Here is a 13587-nt window from a genome sequence, read left to right as displayed (position 1 = left end):
TTTCTTCTGTAAGGACTTGTCTCAAAAAAGAATTCTAGCATTAACTTATACCATTGTATTTTTAGGTTTTTACCCTACAAAAATGGGTTGCCTTAAATAAATTAATAAATATCAAAGATATTTGCTTTTGCATTTCAATATTAAATATGGTAAGGGGCAAAATTTTTTTCAAGCGTAGTGATCCTGTAATTTTAAGGGAATAGTATAGTGTAATGATGAAGAGTACAGACTGTATGACCTTGGGCAAGATTTAACATTCACAGATAACATGGCAGTAATCCATGTGCAATCTATAGAAAAAAGTTGATGTGCAATCTATAGAAATTTTAACTATAGTGATTTACTCTTATTTCATTTTACATAGGACATCCAAACTTTCGACTCCCGTTTCTTCAATATCAAAACTTTGGATGACTTGTTTCCTCCTAGAAGTATGGTCTTTATGCTGGGAACCCCCTATTATGGCTGCAGTGGAGAAGTTAGTTCCAGTTATTGTTTCTAATTAAATTTCTCTCTGGTTTCAAGTTAATAAAATTATTTAACTTCACTTAAGTAAAAATAAGATGTGATACTGAAGGCACAAAAAATAACTCATTGTGTAACATAAGAATACAAAATGTTTGACTCTATATATACCTTCAGTCCTGAGCTGTTTGTTGGGGGGGGAGTGGAAGATAAAGAACTTAAATCTCGATTTCTTTTTTAGTACCATTGTTTATTGTGGAGGTATGGATAAAGCTATTTTAAGCTGTATTACAGGATTGAGCAAATTAGTAAATATGTTGATGTTTAGGAAACTGAAATTCTCACGTGGAAAAAGTGTATACAAATATGGAATGAGAAAAAGCAAGAAAGAATATGTAGAGAGGATTCAAATTAGAGGTGTTCGAGTACACAGGTGGTTTAGTGGTAGAATGCTCGCCTTTCTTGTGGGATACCCGGGTTTGATTACAGGACCATACACCCCCCCCCAAAAAAAATTAGAGGTGTTCATGCAAATTCATGGTTTCTAAAATATGTAAATATGTGTAAATGCAGTATATATAAGCACATATGTATATATGTGTGTATATTTGTACATTGATATGTATATGTGTCTATATACGCATCTATTTTCTGGCTTTGTTTGCACAAAAAGGCTAAGAAGCAAAGAACCCAGTAGCAATGAGCACATGTAATATATAAATCTTGCCTAATACCATACCCCACTAAAAAGAAACAGGGCTCCACAGAGAAATAAATGATTTCATGTCTGAGGCAGGGTTCAAGAAGAGCCTGGAACAACTTGTTATGCCAGAAAGTAAAGAATATTCAAAGGAATGATAGGGGGATGCCTGTTAAATGAACATAGGAACCACTTTGAAGGTACCCACTAGCCAGATTGAGACAGTTTGAGCACTAAAATAATGAAGTGCAGTAATGAATTATAAACCATTATGGTGAAAATAGGAACTCAGAACTGCATAGTGCAAGTAAATGAATAAATAGGGGAAGGAGGGCTCCTGCTTGCTTACAGAAGCAAGGCAAGAATAAATGTGGACACAGTGCTGGAGTTGGAAAGCCCTCTTTTTGCACCATTATGGTAAAGATTGAATCAGATAAGAATCATTCATGGAAGCTAAATCTAGGGGAAATTTTTTATCAAGAGCAAGATATTTACATGGTCTTAGAAAATGTCTTCCCTTTATTGATAAGTTGTAAGAATTAAAAAAGAAAAACTATAACTATACAGTGAAGAAACAGAACAACATTTTGAGCACGTGATCAGAGTTAATATCATGGTGAGGAACAGATCAACATCATGTACCTCCAGATGTGGTGCCTATGCAGCATTCTGCTGAGTATATATAACCTTAATCAAATTGTATAGAGGCATCAGGCAATGACAGAATGAGGAATGTTAGGACAATTACATGCGATAAACTGACCCTAGCCTGGGTCCTGTATTGGAGGGAGAAAAGAATTCTATAAAGGACATTATTAGACCATGCAACAAAATTGGGATAAAAACAAAAGATTAGAAAAACTACTTTATCAGTAGAAATTTATGTAGTTAATAACTGTATCATGGTTATGCAATAGAATATCATTGGTCATAGGAAATATACACTGAAATATTTACAGGTAAGAGTCATGATGTACGTAATACACCTTCAAGTGATTTAGAAAATAAATTATGTGTACATAATACACATATTCACAGAGCACAAATGTTAAACCAAATGTGGTAAAATGTTAACAATAGGTGAGTCTGAGTAAATGTGCTTCAAATATTCTTTGTAGTATTTTTATTTTTGCAAGTTTTTATTAGTTTGAAATTATTTTCAAAGAAAGTTTTTTTTTAAAAAGAATAATGTACAGCTCTTGAAGCAAGGATGCAATCACTCAAATTTAAGCAATCATATCAACTTACAAATGCCAAGAGAATGTCTGCTATACAACTTTGTCACATTTCAGAAATAATAAACACTGTTCAAATAAGTAGAAAAATCAGAAATGTAGTGAAAGTGACTGAAACATGTTATGATTTTTTTTTGCTCCAAGGTTCAGGATTCAGGCGATGTGATTGCAGAAGGTAGGATTCGTGTGGTTTTCAGCATTCCATGTGAACCTAATCTTGATACTTTAATACAGAACCAGCATGTGAGTATAGCAGGTCATATTGTGTCCTTTATTAAATAGAATCAATAAAATTGCAAAATGTAAAAAAGGGTATTTTTGCCACCTGCTTTGAATCTATTTCAGTTATTTTATTTAATGCTTATTAGATTCTCTCTCACTTGCATCTAGTATTATTTAAAGAAAATTGTAGAATCTGTGCTCAAAACTCTTTGGAGGGGTGGGAATCAATGAAATCCCATTATTACTCCATTATTGTTTTTATAGATTATTGTTTTCAAGCCTTTAAGATGCTACATTGATCACTGTAGCATCTGGGAATGGAGTTAAGTTTTTAAAACCTTTCGTAATTATTCAGAGCACTGCTGCCTGCAATTTACAAGTGACAAATGGTCTTCCTGGATAAGATATCATTCTCTATTCTGCTAAAGATGAACAGTCTCAAACCCTAGAAAAACCTGGGAAACTGCATTTAAGTCCACAGCATCCATTTTCAGGGTCTTTTTCTCCAAGCTTTGTCCTGGCCTCCTTTATTTTTTCCTGTTAAAATAGGAAGAAGTCTCTAATATTAGTCATTTATTCTTATTGACTGACTGGATGATTAACCTGATTGAGAATAATGCACAGTCAACCCACTCTTACTACATAATCTTTTATTTTCTCTAATCATAACATCTAAAGCTTTATATCCTCTGAAATGACTTTAAGGTATTAGTCATCAGCAAACTCGTGAAAATATTTTATTGAAAGCAGAAAAGTCCCTAAAATCAGGTCTCCTCTACGGAGTGAATTCAGAAGGCACAGTTAAGGAAACTGGGAGAGTGGCCCATTAGATTAAGAAGCTAGAGCTTTGTTCTGGAAGTCAGTGAGGGTGGAAGAGCTTGTGCTCTTTGATCCCTCACTTTTTCTAGATCCAAAAGTGACTTTCCACTCTAGCATATAGTATTGAGTGGCATGCCCTCTCCAGTATCCTTTCTTTCTCTTTACATATCGTCTTTTTTTTGTTTTGTTTTTATACATGGGCAGGCACCGGGAATCGAACCCGGGTCCTCTGGCATTCCAGGCAAGCATTCTTGCCTGCTGAGCCACTGTGGCCCGCACTTTACATATTGTCTTTAACTTATACTCAATCCTTCCTTTTTCTTTGTGTCAGTATTCTCAAATATTTATTTTATATTTTCTATAATATTTATGATTCTTTAATGTTTTTTCAAATTTTTATTGTAGTAACATATGTATATATAACTCAAAATTTCCCATTTTAACCATATGGTTATATACAATTCAGTATGATTAATTGTATTTACAATATTTTACTAGCATCACCAATATCCATTACCCCAACTTTTTCATCACTTTAAACAGAAGCTCTGTAGCCATTAAGCAATAATTCCCTCTCTCCCCACCCCTTTCCCCACATCAGCCCCTGGTAACCTATAATCTATCTGTCTCTGAAATTTGCTTCTTCTAGGTATTTCATGTAAGTGAGATCATACAGTATTTGTCTTTTTGTGTCCGGCTTATTTCATTCATCATGTCTTCAGTGTTCATGTTGTAGCATGCATCAGAATTCCATTCCTTTTTATGGTTGACTAACAGTCCGTTGTATGTGTATACCACATTTTGAGTATAGCATTCATCTTGTATCCTTTATTAAATAGAATAAAATTGCAATAGATGGGAACTTGGATTGCTTCCACCTTTTGGCTATTGTGAATAGGCTGCTATAAATATTAGTGTACAAATATTTGTCTGAGTCTCTACTTTAACTTCCTTTGGCTAAATACCGAGAAGTTGGATTTTCAATTCATATGGAAATTCTATTTTCAGCTTTTTTGATGAACCATTAAACTGAGTTCCATAGTGGCTGCACTCTTTTACAATGCTACCAGCAATGTCTAAGAGTTCCTTTTCTCTGCATCTTCATCCGTACTTATTATTTCTGTTTTTTTAAAAATAGCCATCCTAGTGAGTGTGAAGTAGTTTCTCATGGTTTTGATTTGCATCTCCCTAATGACTAATGATGTTGAGCATCATTTCATGTGGTTATTGGCCATTTTGTATATCTTCTTTGGAGAAATGTCTATTCAAGTCTTTACCCATTTTTTAAATAGGTTATCTCTCTTTTTGCTGTTGTTATTTTAGTAAGTTTTCATCATATCATAACCTAGCATTTCTCAAAAAGACCTCTGTTTTTATTAGGGGCAGTACAATTATATATTAAAATATGACCATTCCACATATGGCAGGACAGTTTGCATCCTTGACCCCTAAACACTAATAGTCGTAGTAGCCCATGCTGATTATTATAACTGAATTACCCCTACACATTTCCAAATGCCTATTAGAAAGATGCTGCAGTCTGTGATTGAGAACCACTTCATGAAATTCTCCCACCCATTCTAAAACGCATACTTAATCTGTCTAAATTATTTCTAACTCTAATAATGATGTTGTTGATGAAAAAATTATGTTGCATTCTTTATTAATATACTAACATATTTTAATAGTGATTTCATATTATAAGCCACAAAGAAAAATGATCTATTTGGGGGTTATTATAGATATGTTCATTCAGAAGATAATGGTGGATGATTTAGTTCCTTACCAATCTCTAAAAATGTGATTTTTGTTAGTGATAAAATATCTTATATTTACATGAAAATAAGTGTGTAGTATCGTTATATACATTATGTACATTAGTATATCATAGCTTACCCCAGTTGGTACTGGATTTAGGGGGATTTTAATTTGTTCCCTGGTTAAAAATTATATGACCTAGTACTTTTTAAAAATTTGACAATCTTCCCTTCGGTACACAAATTATGGTTACATTTCATTGTATTAATTACAAGCTGAATTATAATAATATGCTTTCATATTCTAATAAATATTAGGGGCAAAGAATATTATGTATAACCATATGTATGTAATATAGTTTTGCTCAGTAGCAACTATTTTAATGACATATGCATGTTTTAATTCAGTATCATAATTATTGAGGCCTCATTTTGTGCCATGTAACTTTGAGAGTCCCTCCTTGGAATATGATAATTAATAAAAAATAGTTCTTGCCTGCAGAATTGCCATTTAGAATTATAGTAGAGTTTATTTCTTTAGACAGTTTCATAAACTGTGTATTTCCTTCCCCTTTCATCCATTCTTGGGAATTCTGTCCTTTAAGGAGAGAGAGAGGAGCAGAAAAATTCTGCCTACAGATCCTTTAAAAAAAAAAGGGGAAATGGATCACTTACTTTTGAGAATCCTTATGTTGCTACAATCCAATGGTTAGTGATGTCTTGATTATCTCCAGATCTTAAAGGTAAAGAAATAACATTTAATGCTTTTGTGTTTCCATAATTTACCTTTTTGTTTTTATATTTAAAGAAATATTCTATAAAGTACAACCGGGGATATGTGTTGGCCAGTCGCCTTGGAGTAAGTGGATACCTTGTTTCAAGGTTTACAGGAAGTATTTTTATTGGAAGAGGATCTAGGAGAAAGTAAGTTTATGTAAGAGAAATTTACTTAAAGTGGCAGAAAAATTAAATGATAAAGATAAAATGGTTAATATTTCAGTATTTATTTTCTCATTAATTGTTCTGAATTTTATTTTAAAATTGTACATAAATTCCTCTGATGGTTGTCTTTCATCTGAATTATAAACATTTTAGATGGTTGGAAAGACAGTTCTTATTTTTAGCAGCTAACAAATTGAACCTTGAAAAAAGGTATCAGAGGGTGTGTGTAAATCTCAATAATGTATTTTCCTGCATTTTATTTCATGCTCCTCTTTAATTATATAACTTACAAGCTTTGTTAACCTGGGTTTTGAAAACTTTCCTCTAGTTTTTCAGTTACTGTTGCTTTTTGAATAATCATAATAATTAAAATATAGAAGAACAAATCAAAGCCAAGGTTTTCTAAGGATTGAAAGCAAAACTTTTTAGTCCTTGAACAAAATTTTAAAACTTTTGCATGTATGTGTGGTTTAAATTCAGCCCTCATGGAGACCATAAAGCAAATGTTGGTTTAAATCTCAAATTCAACAAAAAAAATGAGGAGGTACCTGGATATACTAAGAAAGTTGGAAGTGAATGGATGTATTCATCTGCAGCAGAACAACTTCTTGCAGAGTACTTAGAGAGGTATGTGCCTAACAAATCCTACTAGGCATCCAAAACTTAAGAATGTAATAAATTTATTTTGCCTTTCTGGTATCTATTTTGAAGGAAAAATATTTCATTGAGTAAAATGTGGCATGAGCCACCCATAACTAAAAATATGACATGTGTCATTCATTAATTTTGTGTAGTGGAGCCAAAGCCAGAGCCATTAGCAAATATAGAGTAGAAAAATACTGTATTTACATTATTATTTACAAAGAAAAATGAATGATAGGAATTTTCTTGCTTTTAATTAAAATTTTCCTTAACTTGCTATTGTAAATTATTCACTGCTCTGCATGTCTATGTCAGTATTAAGAGTACTGGTATAGAAAAAAAAAACAGTTCTTGGCATAGTAGATTTTCCTGAGTCCTCAGCTATTCATCCCCAGCTGAACAGAAACTTATTATTCTAGAATTACTTAATTTTATTGCTGAGAGCTCTAAGAAATCAGTAAATCTCATCTGATTATAAAAATGAGAAATCTGACCAGAAAAGTTATTTGCATTACTTGCTCACCTTCCATGCAGGAGACCCGGGTTTGATTCCTGGACCATGCACCAAAAAAAAAAGGTTAATTGGGTTACTGAGTGACAAGATTTATAGAAAGTATTTTTACTTCTGATTTACAATTGATTGTTTTTCCCATTGTTCCATAGTTTCTAACCTTTTCATACATGAGGATCCTATATTACCACTTGAAAATTTATACTGTTTCATCTATCCTATTCACATCTAAAGACTATATATAGACTACTTTTTCTTGATTTTTCAACTTGACATATCCATTAATTTCCTGTTATGAAAGAAGAAACTTAGCTCAAAGCTATCCCTGTCAATTTCCTCACCCCACAGTCCCACATACACACACATATTTCTTTCTTCTCTTTCCCTCATTCCCTCCCTATAGTTTCATCACAATTTGTGGTTAAATCACTAAAGTTTACTTGATTATGGTAATATAAATATTCACAACTGGACCTTGAAGTTATTATAATTACTTTACCTTTCTAGTACATATTTTTGTTTGACCTGTCTTGTTTAATGCATCTGTGTTACCTTAACTAAGTCAGACCTAAATTCTGTGCCAAAGCCATACAATTCAATTCAAAGTCAGACAGATAGGTGATCCTTCAGCTCCATCTTTGTCTTGGAAACTTCTTCCTAAAACTTTCTGTGTAACCTGCTGCTTCAGTTGACCTGATTGCTCTTTAGACCTCTTTCAGTGAGAGCTATGCAAGAGGTCTAAAGTTTCACTTTACTTTCATCCTAAGAATTCCCTCCACTGTTCTCCTGTGTAGGATTTTCTTACTTCCTGGCTCCTGTGCCTTACCCTCTCGAATGTATATGTCCATTTTGATAGAACACTTACCAATAGCTCTTAGAGAAAAGAACCTTCCTGTCTGGAAATGTCATTATCCTTCCCTATAATTGATTGATAACTTACCTGGTTATAGAATCCCAAATTGGAAGTTATTTTCCTCTCAAATTTTGAAAGCATTGTTCCATTCTCTTCTTGTTTCTAGTATTGTTATTGAGAAGTCCTGTGCCATTTTAAAATTTTTATTGACAAATCTTCATGCACATACAGTCCTTAATGATGTACACTTAATGGCTTATCATCTCATCACATAGTTGTGTACTCAAAGCTATGATTATTTTTAGAGCATTTGCATCATTCCAGAAAAAGAAATTAAAAAGAAAAAGAAAAATTCATATATCCCATACCCCATACCCCTCCTCTCATTGACCACTAGTATTTCAATCCACCCAATTTATTTTACTCCCTTATTATTTATTTATTTTTATTCTTTTTTTTTTTACTCATCTGTCCACATACCCTGGATAAAAGGAACATCAGGCGCAAGGTTTTCACAGTCACACAGTCACGTTGTGAAAGTCCTGTGCCATTCTGATTCTTAACCTTTGTGTGTGATGTTTTTACTTCCTGAAGTCTTTTTAGCATCTTCCCTTTACAAGTGCTGTTTAAAAATATGATAACGTGTACCGAGATGTGGATCTTTTTTTTTTTTTTAATTTGGCTGTTCAGTGTTCTCAGTCTTGAAACTGATGCTCTTCCTATTCTGAGAAATTTGTCATATTATTTCTTTGATAATTTCACCATCAACATTTTCTGTCCTCTCTGGGAAGTAGGAGATGGGGCCTTCTGGATTGATCCTCTAATTTTCTTATCTCTTTTCATCCATTTTCTAGGTTATACATCTGTTCTACTCTGTGGGAGATTTCTTCACTTATAACTCTATTGCTATCATTTTTAAGTTCATTATCTCCTTATAATCTGGCTATTCCTCTTTTACAGCATCTTATAATTAATGAAATATTCTCTTCTATCTCTCCAAACATAGTAATTCTAGATTTTTTTCTTATATTCTCTGTGTTCTCTGTTTTCTCCAAATTGTTTTTATTTTTTCTGTTTGATTTGATCTTTCAGGTTAAAGTTGTTGGTTTTTTTTTGTACTGTCTGTTGTCTACACGGTGCCACAAGAGGTCACTATCTATATGTATACTTTTCTCTTTGGTCAGTTTTTCCAGAGAAGTATTTTCCAGCTTTTTCCTGGAGGGTAAAAACGGAAGACAAAACTGGCTGCCAGTATTTTAGAAATTAACCAAGGAAAAGGGTTGGGGTGTCTCATTACTTAGTAGATACTGTGATGTACCACCCGTATCTCCCCTCAGGACTAAATGGCCTATTCCCTGCCAGAGGGGAAGGCTGCTGTCTGACAACTCTCAACTGTGAGACTTCTTCAGGAATTTCCTTACAGAAGAGAACCACTTCCCTTCAAATTATGTTCCCTTCCCAGAACAGCCACAGATCTAACATCTGATTAACAAAGGGATATAAAGACCCAGCCAACCTGATTACCCCAGTTCAGTATAACTCTGAAAAGCTATCCCATTGAATAATCCATGGTATTGGTCGAGGAATTTATTGAGAGTGAATCACAACCCAACTTCTGCCTGTTCCCAATTCTGTTTCCTTCTCTTTCACAGTGTTGATACCACAGCACACCCTAGTTACCTCCCTACATTTTTATCTCCATGTCAGAGTCTATTTCCTAGAGACATATGCTTTCTAGTCTGCTTCCTAGTGACACATCGTATAGTATTTAAATTTTCAGTAATCCTTTGTTTTCAGTGTGGCACCTGTCCCCTCCTGTTTCCCTCTTCCCTCCCCCCACTCTCCAGCTCCATGTTCCTGGTAAACCCAAAGCTGGTATCTCCTATTCAACCTCTCCAAAATACAAAACTGCAGTTATTATGCTGGGGTGGAGAACGAGTAACTGCATAACTAGTAACTGCTTGTTGCACAAAATTTCAACTGTGAAAACCTGTTAAATCTGACCCTATAATACTGATTTCAAATGTACCTGGAGCCCACAATTCCTGAGCTTTTCTAGAGTTCTGTAGTTCACATCAACTTGTTTTATCCCTCAAGTGGTGGTTTAGGATTCAGCTTATTCTTATCTGCCTCATGAGTTAATCCTCACCCATCTTTTTTCCATGTTCTAAAATGTTATTAACAATTCATATATGTTGTCAGATTCTCTGCTTCTCTCTTCATCTGTCTCTCTAGGTTTATGCCCTTTTTTATACTTCACTATTATTTTAGTGGGTTGGGGAGGGAGCAAAGGTAAGCACCTGTTCAGTCTGTTATGTTTATATGAAAGTCTTGCACCATTAAGAAAGAAGTGGAGTTTCGAGGGATAGCAGTGAAACTTTTAATCTATTTTAATTGTCTCTGCTGTGGGCACCTCTAGAATTGTTGGAAAGTTAAAAGATGAACCTAGAGATACTATCTTTACCCAGTTACACCTGTTATTTTGAACAAAGAGAGTTAGAGTTAGTAATTGAACTTTATGCAAGCCATTCCTCCCTTAGCCAGTGAGTTTTTTGAGGACTTATGAATAGCCTGGTTTCATATCTTTCCATCTCTGTCTCTTATGAATATTCTGTATATAATAATCCTTAATATGCTTTGTATGTTCCTTAGGATCAGAAATTATTTGATAGGAAGTTTATATGAAGTTAGCCATATATTTCTTTTAAAACAACATTTTTGTTTATTTGGGTAGAGTTCCAGAACTATTTAGTTATATAGCCAAAAATAGCCAAGAGGATGTATTCTATGAAGATGACATTTGGCCTGGAGAAAATGAGAACGGGTAAGAGAGATTTGTGATATTTTTTGTCTTGTAGTTCAACTTGGTGTTTTCAGTGAAAGATTTAGGTGATTTATCAAGATTTTTCTTGATACTATTTTGTTTTGTTTGTTTTGGCTTTAAGAACCTTTCTTTTCATTTATATCAGTAAGGTAATTTTGAACTAGTTTTTGTTTTTTTTTTTTAAAAACTTACTGAAGTAATCTGTCTAAATTATAATAGAATTAAAATTAGTCCCAATTAAATTTAGTGATTATTAATTATATAAAATTGATCTGATAGTTCACAGCTCTTTGAAAGTTTATATAAGTCCTCAGAAAGTTTTAATCTATCTGAACAATTTTTGTTATTGTTTTTAATGTAGTGCTGAGAAAGTTCAAGAAATTATTACTTGGCTAAAGGGACATCCTGTCAGTACTTTATCGCGTTCTTCTTGTGATTTACAAATTCTGGATGCAGCTATTGTTGAGAAAATTGAGGAAGAAGTTGAAAAGTGCAAGGTACAAGATTTCAATAATCAAGATTATCAATGAGATTTGTAGTTAATGTGACCATATATTATTCTACAAATAATTCATTTGTGTTTCAATCAAAAAAACCATGTATTTGGTGATTCCAATGAATGTCCAATAATTCTATAATTAAAAAAAATATTCTGACTCTTTCTAGTGGCTATTAACATGTTTATCTGAGGATTTTTAAATAAATGCAAATATACTTCAATATACAAAAACATTTAAATTTTCTTGTGTGTTTCTAATTTTAAGTATCAATATTTTGTGGTTCTAGTCAAAATGGAAAGTTTGCCATTGAGAAATTAGGTTAGTCCTCTATTCCTTCATATTCTGTGTTTTTTAAAGGCATTTTTAAATTTTTTTATAGAGCATAAACATTTATTACATTGACTTTCCAGAATTATCTCTAAAATGCACTTTTCCCACTTATAAACTCATTCTATTATTAAGTATTTTTAAAAATCCCACTTAATCTCATCTGTTTTCTAAATCTTGTTTTAAAGAAGCAATGAACTTCTATAATAGACTTACCTGTTTACCTGTTTTGATCCTCTATCTTGATGTAAAAAGAAAGGATTGATTATATATCTTTTTAAAATTTTGCTTTTATTTTTCTCAAATTTTCCCTTTTGTTAAAATGATTTAATTACTTTACTAATACAGTACTGTCTCTCTTGTTTGAACTAAAAGCAAAACGGTTAAAAACTTGGGCTCTGGAACCATCTCTCTCAGAAACTGAGTTTGAATCCTTTTTTCTATTTGCTTGCCAGGTAACTTTAGGCAAGATACTTAACCTTTCCATGCCTCCCATTCCTCAGTAGTAAAACAGAAATAAAATAGTACCTATCTTATGAGGTCATTAAAAGGATTAAAAGAGTTAATACATATAAGTTCCTTCTAATTATGCCTAGCTTTTATTGATGCCTAGTAATGATTAGCTATAATTAAATCTTATCACATCCTCAGAAGTCATGAATACAGTCTGAAAAATCACCATTAGATGACACTTTTTCTCCTGGGAAAAAAAGATAAGTCTTGGTGTGTGATATTTATAAGGGCTTCCATAATCAGCTGAGTGTTGAAAGCCTGTTTCTTTTTTTATTTGTCTTGAATTATAGAATAAAATCTATTTCCTATTTGTCTGGTTTTGCTATTGAATGAGTTTTCCCATTAATAAAAGCATTTATTAAATGTTTTATACCCTTTTTCCCTTTTTGTATGTTTGTATGTCTACAAACATATACAAAGTGTAGTCTATTATTTTGATTGCAACATTTTTTTAATATGTGTGCATGTAGATATGACAGTAATTTTTTTTAAACCCGATAATGTGTCAAGATGCAATTAGCAGTGATCTTTTTCCTTTTTAGTGTTATGTTCTTAGGATAATAAGTAAAAGGAGAAAATACTAAAAAATAAACACAACAACCTGAACATAATTTTATTCTTTATAATGCAGGGCCATCATTAAAATGTATCAGTAATTTTCTTACTGGACAGTTGTTTAAAAAACACATTCTGAGTTCTACCCCTCAACCAGTACTTCTCAAATTTTAATGTGTAAACGAATCACTGTGGAATCTTTGTTGGAATACATGTTCTGATTCAGTAGAACTCCAGTGGGCCTGAAATTCTGCATTCCAGACAAACTTCCAAGGGTCCACATTTTGAGTAATCAAGCACTGGAACTTCTCACTTAGTAGCTGTGTGGAACCCTTAACAAAACTCCCCCACATTGATTCCTTTGCCTAATCAGGTTTGATTGCCGTGTCCTCTAATGAATGAAATAGTGTAACAGTGCTTGAGGGTATATTAGAGCATGTGGATCGTTTTTCATATACAGTACTCCAGACACCTCCTCTCTGCCTTTTTTGATTATTGTTTCTTTAAATCTCTTCTCATATTGTCAGTTGTTCTTTCTTGCTGTTCTCAGTGTATGCCAGTTGTACTCTGTCAGCCCTTCTAGTATGTTATGGCCTGGGAACATAGACACCTTGTCAGAAAAGTGTTTACTGTACTGTATGAGTGAATAGGCACTTGTAAAAATTACAGTCTTTCCCTACACTTCCAACCCCCCCTTCTTGTTTTATTTTCTCTATGTGTTT

The 13587-nt window shown here is 33.1% G+C and overlaps 1 protein-coding gene across 3 annotated transcripts in view; it reads left to right on the top strand.

Moving 5' to 3' along the window:
* Nucleotides 1-13587, top strand: part of XRN1 (5'-3' exoribonuclease 1) — a 167307-nt gene that overhangs the window by 97929 nt on the left and 55791 nt on the right. For all 3 annotated transcript variants that reach the window (XM_077130309.1, XM_077130308.1, XM_077130307.1), the window contains exons 22-27: nucleotides 365-478; nucleotides 2545-2643; nucleotides 6007-6122; nucleotides 6621-6767; nucleotides 10881-10970; nucleotides 11332-11467. In XM_077130309.1, coding sequence (XP_076986424.1) covers nucleotides 365-478; nucleotides 2545-2643; nucleotides 6007-6122; nucleotides 6621-6767; nucleotides 10881-10970; nucleotides 11332-11467 — 702 coding nt within the window. The remainder of the gene's footprint in view (nucleotides 1-364; nucleotides 479-2544; nucleotides 2644-6006; nucleotides 6123-6620; nucleotides 6768-10880; nucleotides 10971-11331; nucleotides 11468-13587) is intronic.

This window comes from Tamandua tetradactyla, chromosome 15, assembly GCF_023851605.1.
Source record: "Tamandua tetradactyla isolate mTamTet1 chromosome 15, mTamTet1.pri, whole genome shotgun sequence".
Classification (NCBI taxonomy): Eukaryota; Metazoa; Chordata; class Mammalia; order Pilosa; family Myrmecophagidae; genus Tamandua; species Tamandua tetradactyla.
This window is presented reverse-complemented; position numbering and strand designations above follow the sequence as displayed.